Raw genomic sequence first — 19,333 nt, forward strand, 5'->3', positions numbered from 1 at the left:
ACCGTTAGTAGGCCCCACCCACACATATTAACAACAACTACTTAATGAGAGCCTGAAGATTGAAGCTCAGGTAAGTAAACCTGGAGAACACCAGGGAGCGGCAGACACCGTTAGTAGGCCCCAACCACACATATTAACAACAACTACTTAATGAGAGCCTGTAGATTGAAGCTCAGCTTTGTGCAGTGGAGGACAACTGTAATGGGAGACAGACACAATAAGTAGGCCTAAATAAGTAATTAGGCAAAATGCTGTTCAAAATTGGTAAGTGGAGTACACTTGCAGCATAGCGTGGTTCAGCGGAGGAGGGCATGTGTAATTAGTGGCTCTGACACACGAAGTAGGCCTAAAATAAAAATGAAGGCTATATTAAGTTCAAAATTGGTAAAAGGAGTACACATGTGGCATAGCTGGGTTCTGTGGTCGAGGACAACTGTTATGACAGGCTTACACAGTTACTAGGCACAAATAAGTAAGTAGGATAAATGCAGTTCACAATTGGTAACAGGAGTACACAGGCGGCATAGCTTTGTTCAGTGGACAACTGCAAGGAGTGGACTGGCCGAGACAGACACAGGTAGTAGGCCTACAATAGAAAGCAGGCTCTATGCAGTTTAAAGTAGGTTACAGGGGTACACAGGCAGCATTGGTGTGCTCAGCGGAGGACAATTCGAAGGAGGGACCGCAGACAGACTTAGTAGGCCTGAAATAAGAAAATAGGCTCTATGCAGCTTCCTTTACGTGGCAGGGGTACACAGGCAGCATTGTTGTGCTCAGTGGAGGACAATTCGAAGGAGGGACCGCAGACAGACTTAGAAGGCCTAAAATAACAAAATAGGCTCAATGCAGCTTCCATTATGTGGCAGGGGTACACAGGCAGCATTGGTGTGCTCAGCGGAGGACAATTCGAAGGAGGGACCGCAGACAGATGTAGAAGGCCTAAAATAACAAAATAGGCTCTATGCAGCTTCCATTATGTGGCAGGGGTACACAGGCAGAATTGGTGTGCTCAGCGGAGGACAATTTGAAGGAGGGATCGCAGACAGACTTAGTAGGCCTAAAATAAGAAAATAGGCTCTATGCAGCTTCCTTTACGTGGCAGGGGTACACAGGCAGGATTGGTGTGCTCAGTGGAGGACAATTCGAAGGAGGGACAGCAGACAGTAAGTACTCCAAAAAAGTAAATAGATGTCAATGTTTCGCCAAAAAAAAAAGGGGGGGGGGCATACTTCGGTACAGGGGTGGGCTCCTATGCTGACTTTCAGACATTGTAATTTGGCGCAAAGTATTTACTGTTGTAAAAGTAGGACAGGGCCCCTGCCTATTTTAAATAGCATCATACATGTCAACAAATTGTTATTGTCAGTGCCAGGCATTGAAGGATTTCAGCGCATAGACTAAACAGTGGTGGAGCAGCGAGAGATAATTTTGCAAGTGGTAGAGCACTGTTTGAGCTGGGGGGGGCACTCTCTCGTGGCCGGCGGTACAGGCCCAGGGCCCCTCATGTTACAATGGTGTGTCTGACGTTGGGTGCGCGCCACCACCACCAGAGACACTTCATTGTACTATGAGGGACCCATTGGCAGTGCCATCGACCAAAAGTGGGCACACCCACCTCTTCAGACAAACGGCAATCTGACGGGTGCTTGCGCCAAGTGGCAAGACCACAGCCCCGTGGGGGGAGTTAGGCCATTTAGGGAGGTGTAAACGTGTCGTATGCTGTACAAACAGCAGCTGCAAATTTAGAGATTAGAACAGTCAGGAACACCAGTCCCAAAGCAAGACCTTTTTTCAGGAAAGCTAGGTGTCAGCCGGGAAAGGTGGGGGGCAAAATACAGTAATTAGAAATCCATGAGTGGTTCATTTTAATGAAGGTTAGATCATCAACATTTTAGGTCGCCAGACGAGTCCTTTTTTCGGTCAGTATTGAACCAGCAGCACTGAATACTCTTTCTGATAGCACACTAGCTGCTGGGCAAGCAAGCTCCTGCAATGCATATTCGGCCAATTCAGGCCAGGTGTCTATTTTGGATGCCCAGTAATCAAAGGGGAATGACGGTTGAGGGAGAACATCGATAATGGAGGAAAAATAGTTAGTAACCATACTGGACAAATGTCTCCTGTCACTTTGAATAGATGCTGCAGTACCTGTCGTGTCTGCGGTCATTGCGAAATCACTCCACAACCTGGTCAGAAAACCCCTCTGTCCAACGCCACTTCTGATTTGTGAACCTCTAACACCTGTGCCCTGTTGCCCCCTGCAGCTCGTGTGAGAACCATCACCGGCGCTGTGTGCTGGGAATGCCTGAATCAAACGGTCTACAAGAGTAGCTTGTTTGGTGGCCAATATTTGTTCGAGGTTCTCACGTGGCATGATATTTTGCAATTTGCCTTTATAGCGAGGATCAAGGAGGCAGGCCAACCAGTAATCGTCATCGTAAATATAGGAAAACTGACTGAACAGCGATCTAGTCTGAACTGGTGCATAACCAAAAAAAGTCTTACATAGCAAATAGATAATGGTTGCACTCAATTATACTGTGCTAAAGCAAGGAAATGTGCGGTACATGAAATGTGAATAGCATACTGGCTTGTGAAATCTGTGAAAAAACACATGAGATGCTTAGCACAAGATTTGGCCAAAAATTGTGAGCCCATCCACCAAACGTCAAGGTAATCTCAGATCGGATGGGTAACTAACCTGTCTGCCTAGTGTGAACACTTACCTATGGCTAATAACATGGTAAAGCCTGCATTTATAGGAAGGTTAGAACCAACTGTGTTTGGATGTAATTAAAATCACAGCATGGTGAAGGGTGGGGCGTTCAAGTCAGAAAAAACAGTACATAGTAAATATAGGAAAACTGACTGAACAGTGATCTAGTCTGAACTGGTGCATAACCAAAAAAAGTCTTACATAGCAAATAGATAATGGCTGCACTCAATTTTACTGTGCTAAAGCAAGGAAATGTGCGGTACATGAAATGTGAATAGCATACTGGCTTGTGAAATCTATGAAAAAACACATGAGATGCTTAGCACAAGATTTGGCCAAAAATTGTGAGCCCATCCACCCATCCATCCACGAGAGAGTGTTGGTGATGGTATTCTTGCTGTTGCCCTACATACAGTGTTTCCTACCACGAACCTGGTGATTCCCTGACGGCTTTGGCCTTGAGACGAAACCGCCACATTTACTGCAAGTGGTTTGGTAATCGGTGGGCTTACAGTGAGGGAAGGGATGTCGCGTTGCTGACTAGCTTCATTGTGAGAGGGTGCTACAACGTTAAGGGATGTTTGGTAGTTAGTCCAGGCTTGCAAGTGCATGGTGGTTAAATGTCTATGCATGCAGCTTGTATTTAGATTTTTAACATTGACCTCTGCTGAAGGTCCTTGAGCATTTCTTACAGATGACTTTGCACTGATCATTTGGATCTTGGTTAAAAAAATACCAGACTGCACTCTTCCTACTATCGGAAACCTTTTCAGGCATTGCACACTGAGCTACTTTAACCTGATGGCCACGCTGTCCTACAACTGGTTTTGGTTTTGCCACACGTTTTTGGCCAGATACGGGCCTGCCAGATGGAACCTGTTGCAATGTTGATGCCTGCTGCGGCTCCTCCTCCTCCGCTTCAGAGCTACTGCCGCCTGCACCCTGTTCCCCCAATGGCTGCCAATCGGGGTCAACAACTGGGTCATCTATGACCTCCTCTTCTATGTCCTGGGCACCTTCCTCTGGGTCACCTTGTAAGCCGGTGCTATAGCGTTCGTGATGGGGCTTAATAGTGTCATCAGGGTCAGATTCTGGATCAGTACACTGCGAGGGCAATGTTCTGATCTGAGTCAAAGGAACAGCATAATAATCTGGCTGTGGCTGTGCATCTGTGCACTCCATGTCCGATTCATCTTGTAATGGGCATGGCCTGTTAACAATTTCCCTTTCTAACCCAGGAACGGTATGTGTAAATAGCTCCATGGAGTAATCTGTTGTGTCGCCTGACGCATCCTTCTCTGTTGTTCTGGGTGAAGAACACATGTAAGCGACTTGTCCCCGACCGGGAACATCCACTGACGACGCACTGCTCTTGCATTTGGCACTTTCCGAGGAGGAGGCGAAAGAGCTAGAGGCAGAGTCAGCAATGAAAGCCAAAACTTGTTCCTGCTGCTCCTGCTTTAAAAGCGGTTTTCCTACTCCCAGAAAAGGGAGCCTTCGAGGCCTTGTGTAGCCAGACGACGCTGGCTCAACAACTTGAGACTTAGGTGCTATTTTGCTTTTCCCACTACCACCAGATGCTCCACCACCACCACCATCATTACCAGCTGGCAATGACCGCCCACAGCCACGACCTCTTCCACCAGACTTCCTCATTCTTGGAAAAATTAAACCAAACTAACAACCATTATGTGGTCCTGTACAAGCAGGTAGAATGTGTACGTAAACTTGTTGTGAATTAAAATCTCCCTTTTTTATGTGTGGGAGAATGCTGGAAAAAATGAGGCCCACTGTATTACACTACACAGTTTGATTGGCAGAAAGAGGCTGGCAGATATGCCACGAACAGGACTGACGCACGCAGATGCACACACTGGCAATAGAAATCTCACTCTTTATGTGTGGGAGAATGCAGGGAACAACCAGGCCCACTGGATTACACTACACAGTTTGATTGGCAGAAAGAGGCTGGCAGATATGCCACGAACAGGACTGACGCACGCAGATGCACACACTGGCAATAGAAATCTCACTCTTTATGTGTGGGAGAATGCAGGGAACAATCAGGCCCACTGGATTACACTACACATTTTGATTGGCAGAAAGAGGCTGGCAGATATGCCACTAACAGGCCTGACGCACGTAGATGCACACACTGTCAATAGAAATTTCCCTCTTTATGTGTGGGAGAATGCAGGAATTAATCAGGCCCACTATGTCACAGTATATTTTCTGTGGCACAAAATGACTGACAGATACCACAGACAGCACTGGCACAGATGCACATATTTGGCAAGATTATTCTCCCTTTATTTAAATTTATTTATTTTTTTGATATGGGAGACAAGTGAATAAATCAGGTCCACTATATCACAGTATATTTTCTGTGGCAAAAAATGAATGACAGATACCACAGAAAGCACTGGCACAGATGCACAGATTTGCCAAGATTATTCTCCCTTTATTTAATTTTTTTTCTTTTTTGGTATGGGAGACAAGTGAATAAATCAGGCCCACTATATCACAGTATATTTTCTGTGGCAAAAAATGAATGACAGATACCACAGACAGCACTGGCACAGATGCACAGATTTGCCAAGATTAGTCTCCCTTTATTTAAATTTTTTTTAATTTTATATGGGAGACAAGTGAATAAATCAGGCCCACTATATCACAGTATATTTCCTGTGGCACAAAATGAATGACAGATACCACAGACAGCACTGGCACAGATGCACTGATTTTCAATATAAATCTCCCTTCTTAGGTGTGGGACAGTGCAGAAAAATACAGGCCCACTGTTTTACACTACACAATTTCAGGGGCTGAAAGTGGCTGGAAGATATTAAAAAAATAAAAAGGGACCGTAATACAATTACTATCTCCCTACAATAATCTCTGAAAAGTATGGCAGGCAGCAATAAAAAGGACTGCTGCACACAAAAAATGAGGATAAACAAACAAGATAGCTGTGCAGAAAGGAAGGAGCAACAGGATTAGTGCTTTTAAAAAAGCAGTTGGTTTGCACAGTGGCGTACACACAGCAACGCAGCGATCAGGGAGCCTTATAAGCTACAGAGCTGTTGCACAGAAATCTAGCCTCCACTGTCCCTGCAAACAAAAGGTGGTGTTGGACAGTGGAAATCGCTACAGCACAAGCGGTTTGGGGGTTAATATACCCTGCCTAACGCTATCCCTGCTTCTGACGAAGCGGCAGCAACCTCTCCCTATGCTCAGATCAGCAGCAGTAACATGGCGGTCGGCGGGAACGCCCCTTTATAGCCCCTGTGACGCCGCAGAAAGCAAGCCAATCAGGGCCATGCCCTTCTCTAAGATGGTGGGGACCAGGACCTATGTCATCACGCTGCCCACACTCTGCGTGCACCTTCATTGGCTGAGAAATGTCGCTTTAAGCATCATATGAAACGCGACTTTTGGCGCGAAGATCGTGTACCGCATGGCCGATCCCACGCTGGGATCGGGTCGGGTTTCATGAAACCCGACTTTGCCAAAAGTCGGCAACTTATGAAAATGACCGATCTGTTTCGCTCAACCCTACTGACTACTTGTCCATTACCAGCAGCAGATGGGTGTGGTAGTCCATGTGTGAGATGGGGCCAGGGAGGTAGTCATGGCCGATAGCAATCCTTGGACCGCACCCTGGCCCCCTCTATATAGTAATGTCTCTTCCTCTACATACCTATGCCCTGCATCTCTGTGCCATCAGGGTCCCACCTGAGTAGTATTGGACTCCTTGCAAGCAGTTTCACAAATAAAGAGTCACAGTCTGGCTTCACTTTAACTTCAACTCTTTTACTCAGCATGACATCATCCAGGGCACAATCAATCACAACAATTGGCAATGCTTTCCCTTGCCTCTTCTCTCTTCCACTAAGCCTGCCCTCAGGATGGACCGCATCCTCCGGTCCCTCAGTGTCCTCAATGCTCAGAATTTCTGCCTCGTGTGGGGGTGCTCTCAGTCACTTCGCACTGGATCTGAAAACCACTGCCCACGCAAAAAAATTGCCACATGTTGAACTACTTACTCCCATTCTGCTTAGCCTCCTTCCTCAGTGTTACAGCCCCAGCCACTCTGCATGGGCTAGCTCTTCTGCTGCTGTGCTCTCTCCAGTGTTCTGTCCCACCTGGATGCTAAATGCTGGGCCCACTCTTCTTGAACATAGCGTGGCATGGTGTCGCCCTGGGCTAGCCATCCCAAGTGAGCTACACGGGCATCCGGCCCCAACTGAACTGACCAGGAAGACCTCACTTACATATCCCACCGTGCCCCTCCTAAGTTAACTATATCCTATCCTACCTAACACTGTGCTATAAGGCTAACCCTGTAATGCCCCCATCTAGTGGCCAAAGTAGAGTAATACTTCCCCCTTTAGAATATACTCCCATCTAGTGGCCGACCTGGGGTAACTTACTTTCCCTATATATAACAGGGACATTATACACACTTTACAAGACATTAAATATACTTAAAGGGGTTGGGAGAAAAGTGCTATGTACATTTAGCAGGAATAGTAATACACATTATTAGTGTAGTAGTACCAAAATACAAAAGTGATAATACACCAATGAGTGTAGCAGTATCACATTACATAAATAAAAGACATTTGGCTAAACATATGAAATAAATATCACATCCCCTACACATGCTTTCTTCTTGAACGCTCTTACGCAAGTTCGAGCAGCTGTCTAAACAAGGAGCTCAGCAGCTCTTGCATTCACCAATGAGAAGACGAGGGGAGGGGGATACAATCGAGGTGACGATTGTAAAAAGAAACAAAATTGTGGATGATTCCCTTTCCAGCACCTGGCTATAGGTGTCGGCAGGAAGGACAGGCACAGCCAGGGGGCTGGATGTGGCCCACAGGTCGTAGATTGCTCAGGCTTGATCGAGATGTAAGCTGTAATTGAATAATAATAACTATCAGGATTTCATCTCTGTTTGTTGAATTATAGTCATTTAGACCAGAAATAAGGGACCTTTGTTTAACTTCTATTACAGAACAAGGTGAAACATGAGAGTGGTTTTGATGGAAATGGTTTTTTTTAGTTTAAATTAATATATTTCAACAAATGGAATTGAAATTGTCTATTTTATGTGCAGTAAATAAACTGTCTTGCTTATAACAAAAGTTTGAAAGTGATGAAAAGGTGGGAGGATTTTTGGTAGAGCATTGAACAGCAAGGTGGATTGTTGCTGAGGGGAAAAAAAATAAAATCATTAAATCTTCACTTAGCGAGTGTGAGTGAGCTGAGTGTGACCTGAGCGTAAGTGTGAACGGTGGTAAGTGTGACTTGTGATTCAGTGAAGAGGTATTTGGAAAGCCTTTAACAAATACCTGTGTGAATTGGTGTGAGTTGCTGAATTGGGAGTAGCTATATTCACAAGGGGTTAACTTAGGGTGGGGGCTCATAATTAACCCTCCATCAGGGGCAATATGTTTCATAACGAGTTTAGGGGCATTGCGCCTGTCCGGCACAGGCTAGAAAATTGGCTATATTTTCCTTTTTTAAAAATTTCAATGCTCTAAATGTGATCAGTTACCATAATAGCAATGTAATAAATGAGAATACACATAATCAGGTGTAAAAAAAAATGTTTAATAACCAGAAAAGTAATATGTTTCTATGTCTTGAGCATCTTCCTCACTCTCTCCATCTTGATCTGTATCAGGCACATCTGGACATTCTTCCACATTGTCTTCTGAAGCAATGTCACTTTCTTCCCCTAAATCTTCTTGCTGTAAGGGGTCTGTCTCATCATCAAGCAGTATATTTTGCACTTGCTCAACATGAAGGGCATTGGACAAGTCAAATATTCTCCTCGCCATTTCAGAAGAAAAGCTGAAGAAAGAGAGAGAATATGTGTTAGGGCGCAATGTGCCTGAGAAGCACACTCTTATTTCTAACAAAACCTTCTATGACAAATCCACAAATTTAGCACTAGCTATTCATAAAACAAGCTAAAAAAACAATTGGGATGAATAAAAACAGCAAATTCTAATCGTCAAAGGTGTGACGCATTCAGGGGCAATGAGCCTGAGAAGCCAAAACACTGATATCTGATCTCCTGCAGCTCTGCAGCACAAGAGGCTTTGCAGGTTTCACACAGCCTTTAAAGTTAGGAAGGTACTGGGAGAATGGTGTTTCCCAGACAAACCACTGAAAATAGAGAAATGAAACTAAGTGAGCTGCGCCTGTCAGATCAGTAGCCCCTGACGGAGGGTTAAGAGGTTATAAGGGGCAGCTGTTTGGGACTCAAGTCCTATTTGGTAGAGCATTGAACAGCAAGGTGGATTGTTGCTGAGGGGAAAAAAAATCTTTAAATCTTCAGCTTAGCGAGTGTCAGCAAGCTGAGTGTGACCTGAGGGTAAGTGTGAACGGCGGTAAGTGTGTGACTAGTGATTCAGTGACTTTGGATTCAGGGAGCTTCCAAGGGAGGAATTGCTGAATTGCTGTCTGTATTTTATTAATACTTTGTATTTATTTTTATTTAACGTTTCTGTCTGGTACAATCCCCATTAGGAAATGTGCTCCACTATTGTTAATGCCATCCAGTGCACATCTTGCCACATGTATGCAGTCCTTGATCAGCCGGTCGAGGGTGCATACTGCTGTGCGAGATGTGAGCACATTGAGCATTTGGAAGCCCAGATTCTGGATCTAAATGTGCAGCTGGCAACACTGAGATCCATTGACAACATGGAAAGGAGTCTTCTGCTCACTGAGCAGACGCTCAATGGGATAGATGAGGGGGGGATGGTAGGATGGAGCTGCAGGACAGTGAAGTAGCTAGCTGGGTGACATTCAGAAAGCGGGGTAGAGGGAAGAGTGCCAGGGAGGCTAGTCCTGATCTGGCACACCCCAATAAGTTTGCTAAGTTGACAGATGAGGGGGGTGCCAGTACAGGGGTAGCACTGCTGCAGCCAGGTATGTCCTCTGAAAGCCGGAGGGGTGACTGCTACAGAGGGAAATAGGAGAGCAGTACAGGCTAGACAGGTGCTGGTAGTGGGGGACTCAATTATTAGGGGAACAGATAGGGCAATCTGTCACAAAAACAGGGATCGTCAAACGGTGTGCTGCCTACCTGGCGCTCGAGTCCGACACATCGCTGATCAGGTGGAAAGACTGACCCAGCGGTCATGGTGCACATTGGCACAAATGACAAAGTTAGAGGTAGGTGGAAGGTCCTTAAAGATGATTTCAGGGAATTAGGCTGCAAGCTGAAAGCAAGGACCTCCAACGTGGTATTTTCTGAAATACTGCCTGTACCACGTGCCATGCCAGAGAGGCAACGGGAGATTAGGGAGGTTAATAAGTGGCTCAAGAATTGGCGTAGGAAGGAGGGGTTTGGGTTCCTGCAGAACTGGGCCGACTTCTCAGTGGGCTACAGGCGCTACGCTAGGGACGGGCTGCACCTCAATGGGGAAGCTGCAGCTGTGCTAGGGAGAAAATGGCTAGAAGGTTGGAGGAGTGTTTAAACTAGGGATTGGGGGGAGGGTATTCAATTTATAGGAGGGGAAAATAGGGCAGATAGAGACCTGGGGCACAAATAAGGAAGTTGGGGGTGGTGGTGGCATGGGGGGTGGGGTTAGAACAGTTAATAATTTAAGAAAGAATAGGGGTACAGAGCGATACATAAAGTGCATGTATACTAATGTCAGAAGCCTCGCCAACAAAATGGACGAATTAAAATTAATGTTGTTGGAGCATAATTATGGCATGGTGGGGATATCTTAAACATGGCTGGATGAGAGCCATGACTGGGCTGTTAACTTGCAGGGCTATAGCCTTTTCAGAAATGACCGTACAGATAAGCGAGGAGGAGGGGTGTGTCTGTATGTAAAATCGTCCTTAAAACCCATCCGGCGTGATAATATAGGTGAATTTAATGAAAATGTAGAGTCCCTGTGGGTGGAGATAAGGGGAGGGGGGAAAAAATAATAAATTACTGATAGGGGTTTGTTATAAATCTCCAAAAATAATGGAAGCAATGGAGAATATCCTCGTAAAGCAAATAGATGAAGCTGCGACTCAAGGAGAAGTCATTATTATGGGGGACTTCAACTACCCTGAAATAGATTGGGGACAGAAACCTGCACTTCCAGCAAAGGTAATCGGTTTTTGACAACTATGAGAGACAATTATCTTTCACAACTGGTTCAGGACCCAACAAGAAGGGGAGCACTGCTAGACCTAATATTAACCAACAGGCCAGACCGCATAGCAAATATAAGGGTTTGGGGGTCACTTGGGGAACAGTGATCACAAAATAATAAGTTTTCATGTATCCTATAATAAGATGTGTAGTAGAGGGGTGACAAGGACACTAAACTTCAGGACGGCAAATTTCCAATGGATGAGAGATGATCTTGGTGCAATTAACTGGGACAATATCCTGAGACACAAAAATACACAAAGAAAATGGGAGAGTTTATTAGCATCCTGGATAGGACCTGTGAACAGTATATACCATATGGGAATAAACATACTAGAAATAGGAGGAAACCAATATGGCTAAATAGAGCTGTAAGGGGCGCAATAAGTGACAAAAAGAAAGCATTTAGAGAATTAAAGGAAGTAGGTAGTGATGAGGCATTAAATAAATACAGAAAATTAAATAAAGTCTGTAAAAAGCAAATCAAGGCAGCAAAAATTGAGACAGAGAGACTCATGGCCAGAGAGAGTAAAAATAATCCCAAAATATTCTTTAACTACATAAATAGTAAGAAACTAAAAAATGAAAGTGTTGGCCCCCTTAAAAATAGTCTGGGGGAAATGGTGGAGGAGGATAAGGAAAAAGCCAATATGCTAAATGACTTTTTTTCATCAGTATTTACACAAGAAAATCCCATGACAGACAATATGATCAGTGATAACAAAAATTCCCCACTAAATGTCACCTGCTTAGTCCAGCAGGAAGTACGGCGGCGTCTAAAAATCACTAAAATTTACAAATCTCCAGGCCCGGATGGGATACACCCCCGAGTACTGCAGGAATTAAGTACAGTCATTGATAGACCATTATTTTTAATCTTTAAAGAGTCCATAATAACAGGGTATGTACCACAGTACTGGCGTATAGCAAATGTGGTGCCAATATTCAAAAAGGGGACAAAAACTGAACTCGGAAATTATAGGCCAGTAAGCTTAAAGGGCCACTGTCACCCCCTCCAGCCGTTATAAACTAAAAGAGCCACCTTGTGCAGCAGTAATGCTGCAGTCTAACAAGGTGGCTCTTTTAGTTTTTGCTTCTGTTATTCCCTCAATAAAGCGTTTTATAATTTTCCCTAAATACCTATCTTTGTACCTGGAGGCAGGTCTGAAGCCTCCTCTGTGAAGCGCCCAACTGCCGTCACTCATCTCTTCTTGGGCGATGGTCGCCGCCCCCTGTGCGCTGTTCTTCTTAAATCCGGCGCCTGCGCTGTGCGTGCCTGCCTGGGGCAGGCGCAGTGTTCATTGGCCGTCATAGCAACTGATGCCGGGTGCCTGACTGCGCCTGTGCGGGCAGTGCGGCCACCCTGTTGCTGAATCCCCGCCCCGCACTGTGTTATGCATTATGTACAGTGCGGGGCTGGGATTCCTGGGCATGCGCACTGCGCTGTTCAGACGCTCCCCCGGTCCCCCGCCTTCCAGCGTTGCCCGAATATACAGGTTTCCTTGCCGACGTTAGGAACAGCCACAAAGAACAACGCTGAAAGTCGGGGGACCTGGGGAGTGTCAGACAAGCGCAGTGCGCATGCCCAGGAATCCCAGCCCCGCACTGTGCATAATGCATAACACAGTGCGGGCGGGGATTCAGTAACAGGGTGGCCCCACTGCCCACGCAGGCGCAGTCAGGCACCGGGGGCGGCGACCATCGCCCAAGAAGAGATGAGTGACGGCAGTTGGGCGCTTCACAAAGGAGGCTTCGGACCTGCCTCCAGGTACAAAGATAGGTATTTAGGGAAAATTATAAAACACTTTATTGAGGGAATAACAGAAGCAAAAACTAAAAGAGCCACCTTGTTAGACTGCAGCATTACTGCTGCACAAGGTGGCTCTTTTAGTTTATAACGGCTGGAGGGGATGACAGTGGCCCTTTAACCTCTACTGTGGGTAAAATCCTGGAGGGCATTCTAAGGGATGCTATACTGGAGTATCTGAAGAGGAATAACCTCATGACCCAGTATCAGCACGGGTTTACTAGGGACCGTTCATGTCATACTAATTTGATCAGCTTCTATGAAGAGGTAAGTTCCGGACTGGACCAAGGGAACCCAGTAGATGTAGTGTATATGGACTTTTCAAAAGCTTTTGATACGGTGCCACACAAAAGGTTGATACATAAAATGAGAATAATGGGGATAGGGGAACATACGTGTAAGTGGGTTGAGAGCTTGCTCAGGGATAGGAAATGAAGGGTGGTTATTAATGGAGCACACTCGGACTGGGTCGCGGTTAGCAGTGAGGTACCACAGGGGTCAGTATTGGGCCCTCTTCTTTTTAACATATTTATTAATGACCTTGTAGGGGGCATTCAGAGTAGAATTTCAATATTTGCAGATGACACTAAACTCTGCAGGGTAATCAATACAGGGGAGGACAATTTTATATTACAGGATGATTTATGTAAACTAGAAGCTTGGGCTGATAAATGGCAAATGAGCTTTAATGGGGATAAATGTAAGGTCATGCACTTGGGTAGAAGTAATAAGATGTATAACTATGTGCTTAATTCTAAAACTCTGGGCAAAATCGTCAATGAAAAAGACCTGGGTGTATGGGTGGATGACAAACTCATATTCAGTGGCCAGTGTCAGGCAGCTGCTACAAAGGCAAATAAAATAATGGGATGTATTAAAAGAGGCATAGATGCTCATGAGGAGAACATAATTTTACCTCTATACAAGTCACTAGTTCGACCACACTTAGAATACTGTGCACAGTTCTGGTCTCCGGTGTATTAGGCTAGTTTCACATTTGCATTTAAAAACGCAGCATTTAAAACGCAAACGCAGGTGGTGAAAAAAACGCATGTAAACGCGTGCAAACGCTGTGTTTTTTAGACGCATGCGTTTTCTCATGTGGTAAAAAAAACTCGGCGTTTTGACACGTTTACATGCGTTTTTTCCTGCGTTTGCGTTTTTGAAGCGCATGCTTAGAAGTGTGTGACTGCTGCCAATAATCAAAATCATCTAGAAAACCCACTATAAATAGAAATAGCTAGGGTTGGTGTTAGGGTTAGGGTTAGGATCCCTAGGGTTAGGGTTAGGGTTAGGGGTAGGGTTAGGGTTAGGGTTAGGATCCCTAGGGTTAGGGTTAGGGTTAGGATCCCTAGGGTTAGGGGTAGGGTTAGGGTTAGGGTTTGGATCCCTTTATCACCTTTATGTTGGGGGGTGGCTTATCAGTGTGTATTCTTGTTTTTTTCTATTGAAACGCATGCATTTAAAATGCAACCAAACATGTGTTTAAAGACGCATGCATTTACATAGACAGCAAAACGCCTCTAGAAATTACTACATGTTGCATTTCTGCAACAAAATGCAAGCATAGAAAAGACGCATGCGTCGTCAAACGCGGCAAAACGCATACAAAAAAATGCATGCGTTTTTATTGTTAAATATAGGAAAAAAAACGCATGCTTTTTTTGCGCTAAAACGCAGCGGGAAAAACGCAAATGTGAAACCAGCCTAAGAAAGACATAGCTGAACTACAGCGGGTGCAGAGAAGAGCGACCAAGGTTATTAGAGGACTGGGGGGTTTGCAATACCAAGATAGGTTATTACACTTGGGGCTGTTTAGTTTGGAAAAACGAAGACTAAGGGGTGATCTTATTTTAATATCTATATATATATAATTGTCTAAGGGTTTTTCTGTCTGTCCTGGAAATCCCGCGTCTCTGATTGGTCGAGGCCGCCTGGGCCTCGACCAATCAGCGACAGGCACAGTATCGACGTTGATGTCATAATGGTTGCCATGGCGACAATGATGTCATAAAGGTTGCCTTGACCAATCAGCGACGGGCACAGTCTGCCACGAATTCTGGAATCCTCATTGTCCATATACTACGGGGACATGCATATTCTAGAATACCCGATGCGTTAGAATCGGGCCACAATCTAGTATAAATATATGAGGGGACGGTACAAAGACCTTTCTGATGATCTTTTTAATCATAGACCTGAGACAGGGACAAGAGGGCATCCTCTACGTCTGGAGGAAAGAAGGTTTAAGCATAATAACAGACGCGGATTCTTTACTGTAAGAGCAGTGAGACTATGGAACTCTCTGCCGTATGATGTTGTAATGAGTGATTCATTACTTAAATTTAAGAGGGGACTGGAAGCCTTTCTTGAAAAGTATAATGTTACAGGGTATATACACTATATTCCTTGATAGGGCGTTGATCCAGGGAACTAGTCTGACTGCCGTATGTGGAGTCGGGAAGGAATTTTTTTCCCCAATGTGGAGCTTACTCTTTGCCACATGGGTTTTTTTTGCCTTCCTCTGGATCAACATGTTAGGGCATGTTAGGTTAGGCTATGGGTTGAACTAGATGGACTTAAAGTCTTCCTTCAACCTTAATAACTATGTAACTATGTAACTATGTGTCTGGGCGCTGATCAAGATGGTGATATAATAGGAGAGTTTCACTTACCACTTGTGAACACAGTATCTCACTGCTCCACTTCCTACATCTACATCTTAGTTATATAAGATGTTAGCGGGTCCGTAAAATGCAGTGATACACAGGAGGCAGAACAAGGGTTAACAGGTTCTTTATGTATAGGAACAATAATGGTACAAGCAGGGGGGTAAATAATCTTGTTGGAGGATGAGGAAAGTCAAATGCACTAATATATAACAGGTTAACTTATCAGTCTCTGTGCACTGGAGGCAGGTGGCTGGAAGATCCCTCGGCGGCGCGAGATGTCTCCAATCCGGTCCCGCAGATGAGCGATGCACTTTCTCCTTGCAACGACGAATCTTCCAGGTTCTTTGGCACGTGATCTCCTGATCCGTGCGCATGGCGAGGTAGAGGCGATGGTCGGTGGCACAGAAGAAGAAGCAAAAAGTTCAGTGAGCAAGGCCGCAGTAGAAGCACACAGTCCAGCGTACACAGCCACAGGTGTGGGCCGGTTCTCAGCAGGCACAGCAAGGATCGGACTAAGCGATGCCTCCACGGTGGTGAGCGGAGCCAAAATACATACTCTATCCTGGTCACTACCCAGTGAGGAAGTCTCTCTGGGCTGAGGGTAGGATGTGTCAGCAGTCTGGCTAGCTGGGGTATAGGCACAGCTAGCGGGCGTGGGTCCGTAAAGAGGTAGTTAACAGTCTCACTACTCACAAGCTTGGTCTCTGCCAAGTGTCCCGTATTCCTGCTCAAACTGCTATTTATGTTGGACCCACCCCCATAAGTCAAGTGCCCTGAACTGCTGCGGTCAGCAATCTCTTCCCCCTGCAACACTGGTGACAGCCCCGATGGTTCTGGCCCAGACATGCAGGAGAGACCGTTAGCCTGGTTCTCCTCCCTAAAGTTACCAAGCAACACCTTTAAGGTGGAGACCATGTACTGAGGACATTTATGACATGGAGTCTCTCTCTCCATCTTACAGAAGCCCAGCCTGCCAAAAGGCAAATTATGCCTCAGCATTTGCCAATGAGGTTGAGGTTGAATTACTGCATAGTTGTCTTTCTCCAGAAATTGCTGATTTATTTGCACATATTCCTGCCTCAGCTGAAGTTGCATCAGAAACAAAGACAATATTAATGCTGGAGTAAACCAAGATTTTTTGGACAATGGTATGCTTACAACTTTGTTGAAACAGTTTGTTTTACTATGCCTGTAACCCAGTAACTAAAGTCCATTGAAGGGAATCTGTAAGGCAACAATCACATTATCAGTAGTGATGAGCAAGCACTAAAATGCTCGGGTGTTCGTTGCTCGGGTCAAGTAGATTGGAATACTCAGGTACTCGACCCGAGCAATGAGCCCAATGTAAGTCTATGGGAGACTCGAGCATTTTTACCGCAATCCCCCCGGGGGTCCTTTTAAGATCTAAAAACATCTGAAAATGATGGAAACACTGCTCAAATGACACAGGAACATCGCCCCGGGAAGCATTCCTGACTCCTAGTTCTCAGCTTTAAACAATTTTTCCGAGATTCATGCCATTTTTCCCGATGCCACAAAAAACACACTAAAACGAAACCAAAACGGATTTTGCTGGGAAATATTTTAAGGCACATCATTTGCAGATTAATGACTTGCCTGTAAGGCCAAATATTTAACCCCAGACTGAAAATGTCATCCCCCACTTGGGCTTAGTTCAGATGCAGCGTTTTTGAAGCGTTTTTCAACTTTAACATTGCTTTTAACCACTACAAATGCATTCACTGGGAAATGTCATTGTAACATTTAACAACCCTAGCTGGCCATGTGGTGTGTGACACATAAGCAGACCCATCTTGTTTCTTTTATGAAGGAGGGACTGTTGTAGCCTACTCTGTGAGTGAATGGGCTGCCTAGAATTACAACAAACCACAATACCCCTTTCATAAGATGTCCAGGAGGGCCTCCTGAAAAAATGTTGCATTGAATGCAAGGCCTGCCCTGCTACCAATTCATATGCACCCCAATAAGCCTTTGAACCCACATTCTGAATGGGCCCATGCAAATCCACTTCACAATATTCATTTTGTACTCCTGTAATCCTTTGTTTTACAATTTGTCAGCAAGGCCAGTCCTGCTGCATAGTCAGTCATATGCACCCCATTACGCCTTGGAACCCACATACTGGATGGGCCTATGAAAATCCACTTCACAATATTCATTTTGTACTCCCGTACTCCTTTGTTTTACACATTGGAAGGAAGGCCAGCCCTGCTGCAGAGTCATATGCACCCCATTACGCCTTGGAACCCACATACTGGATGGGCCCATGAAAATCCACTTCACATTATTCATTTTGTACTCCTGTATTACTTTGTTTTACACATTAGCAGGAAGGCCAGCCCTGCTGCATAGTCATATGCACCCAATTACAACTTTGAACCCACATACTGGATGGGCCCATGAAAATCCACTTGCATTTTTTAATGGTATGATGGTTCTCTCGTTGCAGAATTATTTACAGGAGAACTTGGCAATTACAGTATATTTGCCATGTTTTTAACACTAAGGTTCAGATACAGCTTTAAAGAAGGCTAATACTTGCAATACAAAGCAATTTTATTGCACAGTACAAAATTCAAGGAATAGTATGATTGAATAGTATGAGTCCTTTCACTTTTGTATATGTTAACATACAAAGGTTAAGTACATATAAGGATTAAATACATATAATGATTACATATATATATAAAGATTAACTACATACAGTATACCGTATTTTTCAGCATATAAGACGCACCGGACCATAAGACGCACCCCAAATTTGGGGTGAAAATTGCAGAAAAAAAGATTTTTTATAAGATGGGGGTCCGTCTTATTGTCCGAATTTACAGTATCTTACCTGTGGGCTGGTGGTGGCAGAGCAGGGTCACAGGAGGCATGGTGTCGGCAGAGGTGGGGTGAGGCGGTACGGCGTGCACCTGAGCAGGGTCCCTTCCTGCTTAGGTGGGCGACGCCACGGCCTGGTGTCCATGGGAGGGTGGCAGCAGTGGTTACTGGCAGAGGTGCTGGGATGAGGAGGCACAGTGAGAGGTATGGCGTGAGAGGGGTCCCTTTCCCCGGTGAGGTGATGCAGCAGCCCGGTAATGCAGCAGAGCCGGGTGAATCCTGTTGTTACCGCGGTGGCAGAGGTGTGGAGATGAGGAGGTGCACTGAGCGGGGTCCCTTTCCCCGGTTAGGTGATGCAGCAGCCCGGTAATGCAGCAGAGCCGGGTGAATCCTGTTGTTATCGGTGCGCGCGGCCATCTTCCTGAGGCCGCGCGTGCGCAGATGGAGGTCTCTGCTGCCCGGGGTTTCAGGAAAATAGCCGCGATGGGGATCGCGGCGGCCATTTTCCTGAAGCCGAGATGCGACCTCCATCTGCGCACGCGCGGCCTCAGGAAGATGGCCGCGCGCACCGATAACAACAGGATTCACCCAGCTCTGCTGCATTACCGGGCTGCTGCATCACCTCACCGGGGAAAGGGACCCCGCTCACTGCGCCTCCTCATCTCCACACCTCTGCCACCACACCTCTGCCGCCGCACCTCTGCCACCGCACCTCTGCCACCGCACCTCTGCTGCCACGGTCCACGGTAAGCCTGCATTGCGAATATAAGACGCACCCCCCATTGTCCCCCCTTTTTTGGGGGGGAAAAAGTGCATCTTATATGCCAAAAAATACGGTACTTACATCATTGCCAAGATGCTTTTAAACATCATCCATCTGGAATATCAGAGAAGCAACACCAAGACAGAAAACCATTGGGAGATTTACTACACTGCATGGGCATCCCCAATTATGCAGTTTTGAGCACCTTGTACATGTACAGGTACCCCAATTTTTGCATCTGTCTTAGTCATGTTTCTCTGGTCTTATATAGTGATTTACACTATGTAGTAACTCTAGTTTCACCCAGCCCTTCAAGTTGTCAGCTTTCAAGGTTGCATGAAACAGAGATATC

General features: G+C 45.5%; 1 protein-coding gene across 1 annotated transcript in view; it reads right to left on the reverse strand.

Annotated features, from left to right (window-relative positions):
• Positions 1 to 8,197: 8,197 nt before the first annotated feature.
• Positions 8,198 to 19,333, reverse strand: part of LOC143783250 (uncharacterized) — a 54,285-nt gene continuing 43,149 nt past the window's right edge. Inside the window, exon 2 of the mRNA XM_077271665.1 lies at positions 8,198 to 8,578. Coding sequence (XP_077127780.1) covers positions 8,335 to 8,578 — 244 coding nt within the window. The 3' untranslated portion in view covers positions 8,198 to 8,334. The remainder of the gene's footprint in view (positions 8,579 to 19,333) is intronic.

This window comes from Ranitomeya variabilis, chromosome 6, assembly GCF_051348905.1.
Source record: "Ranitomeya variabilis isolate aRanVar5 chromosome 6, aRanVar5.hap1, whole genome shotgun sequence".
In the NCBI taxonomy this organism is placed as follows: Eukaryota; Metazoa; Chordata; class Amphibia; order Anura; family Dendrobatidae; genus Ranitomeya; species Ranitomeya variabilis.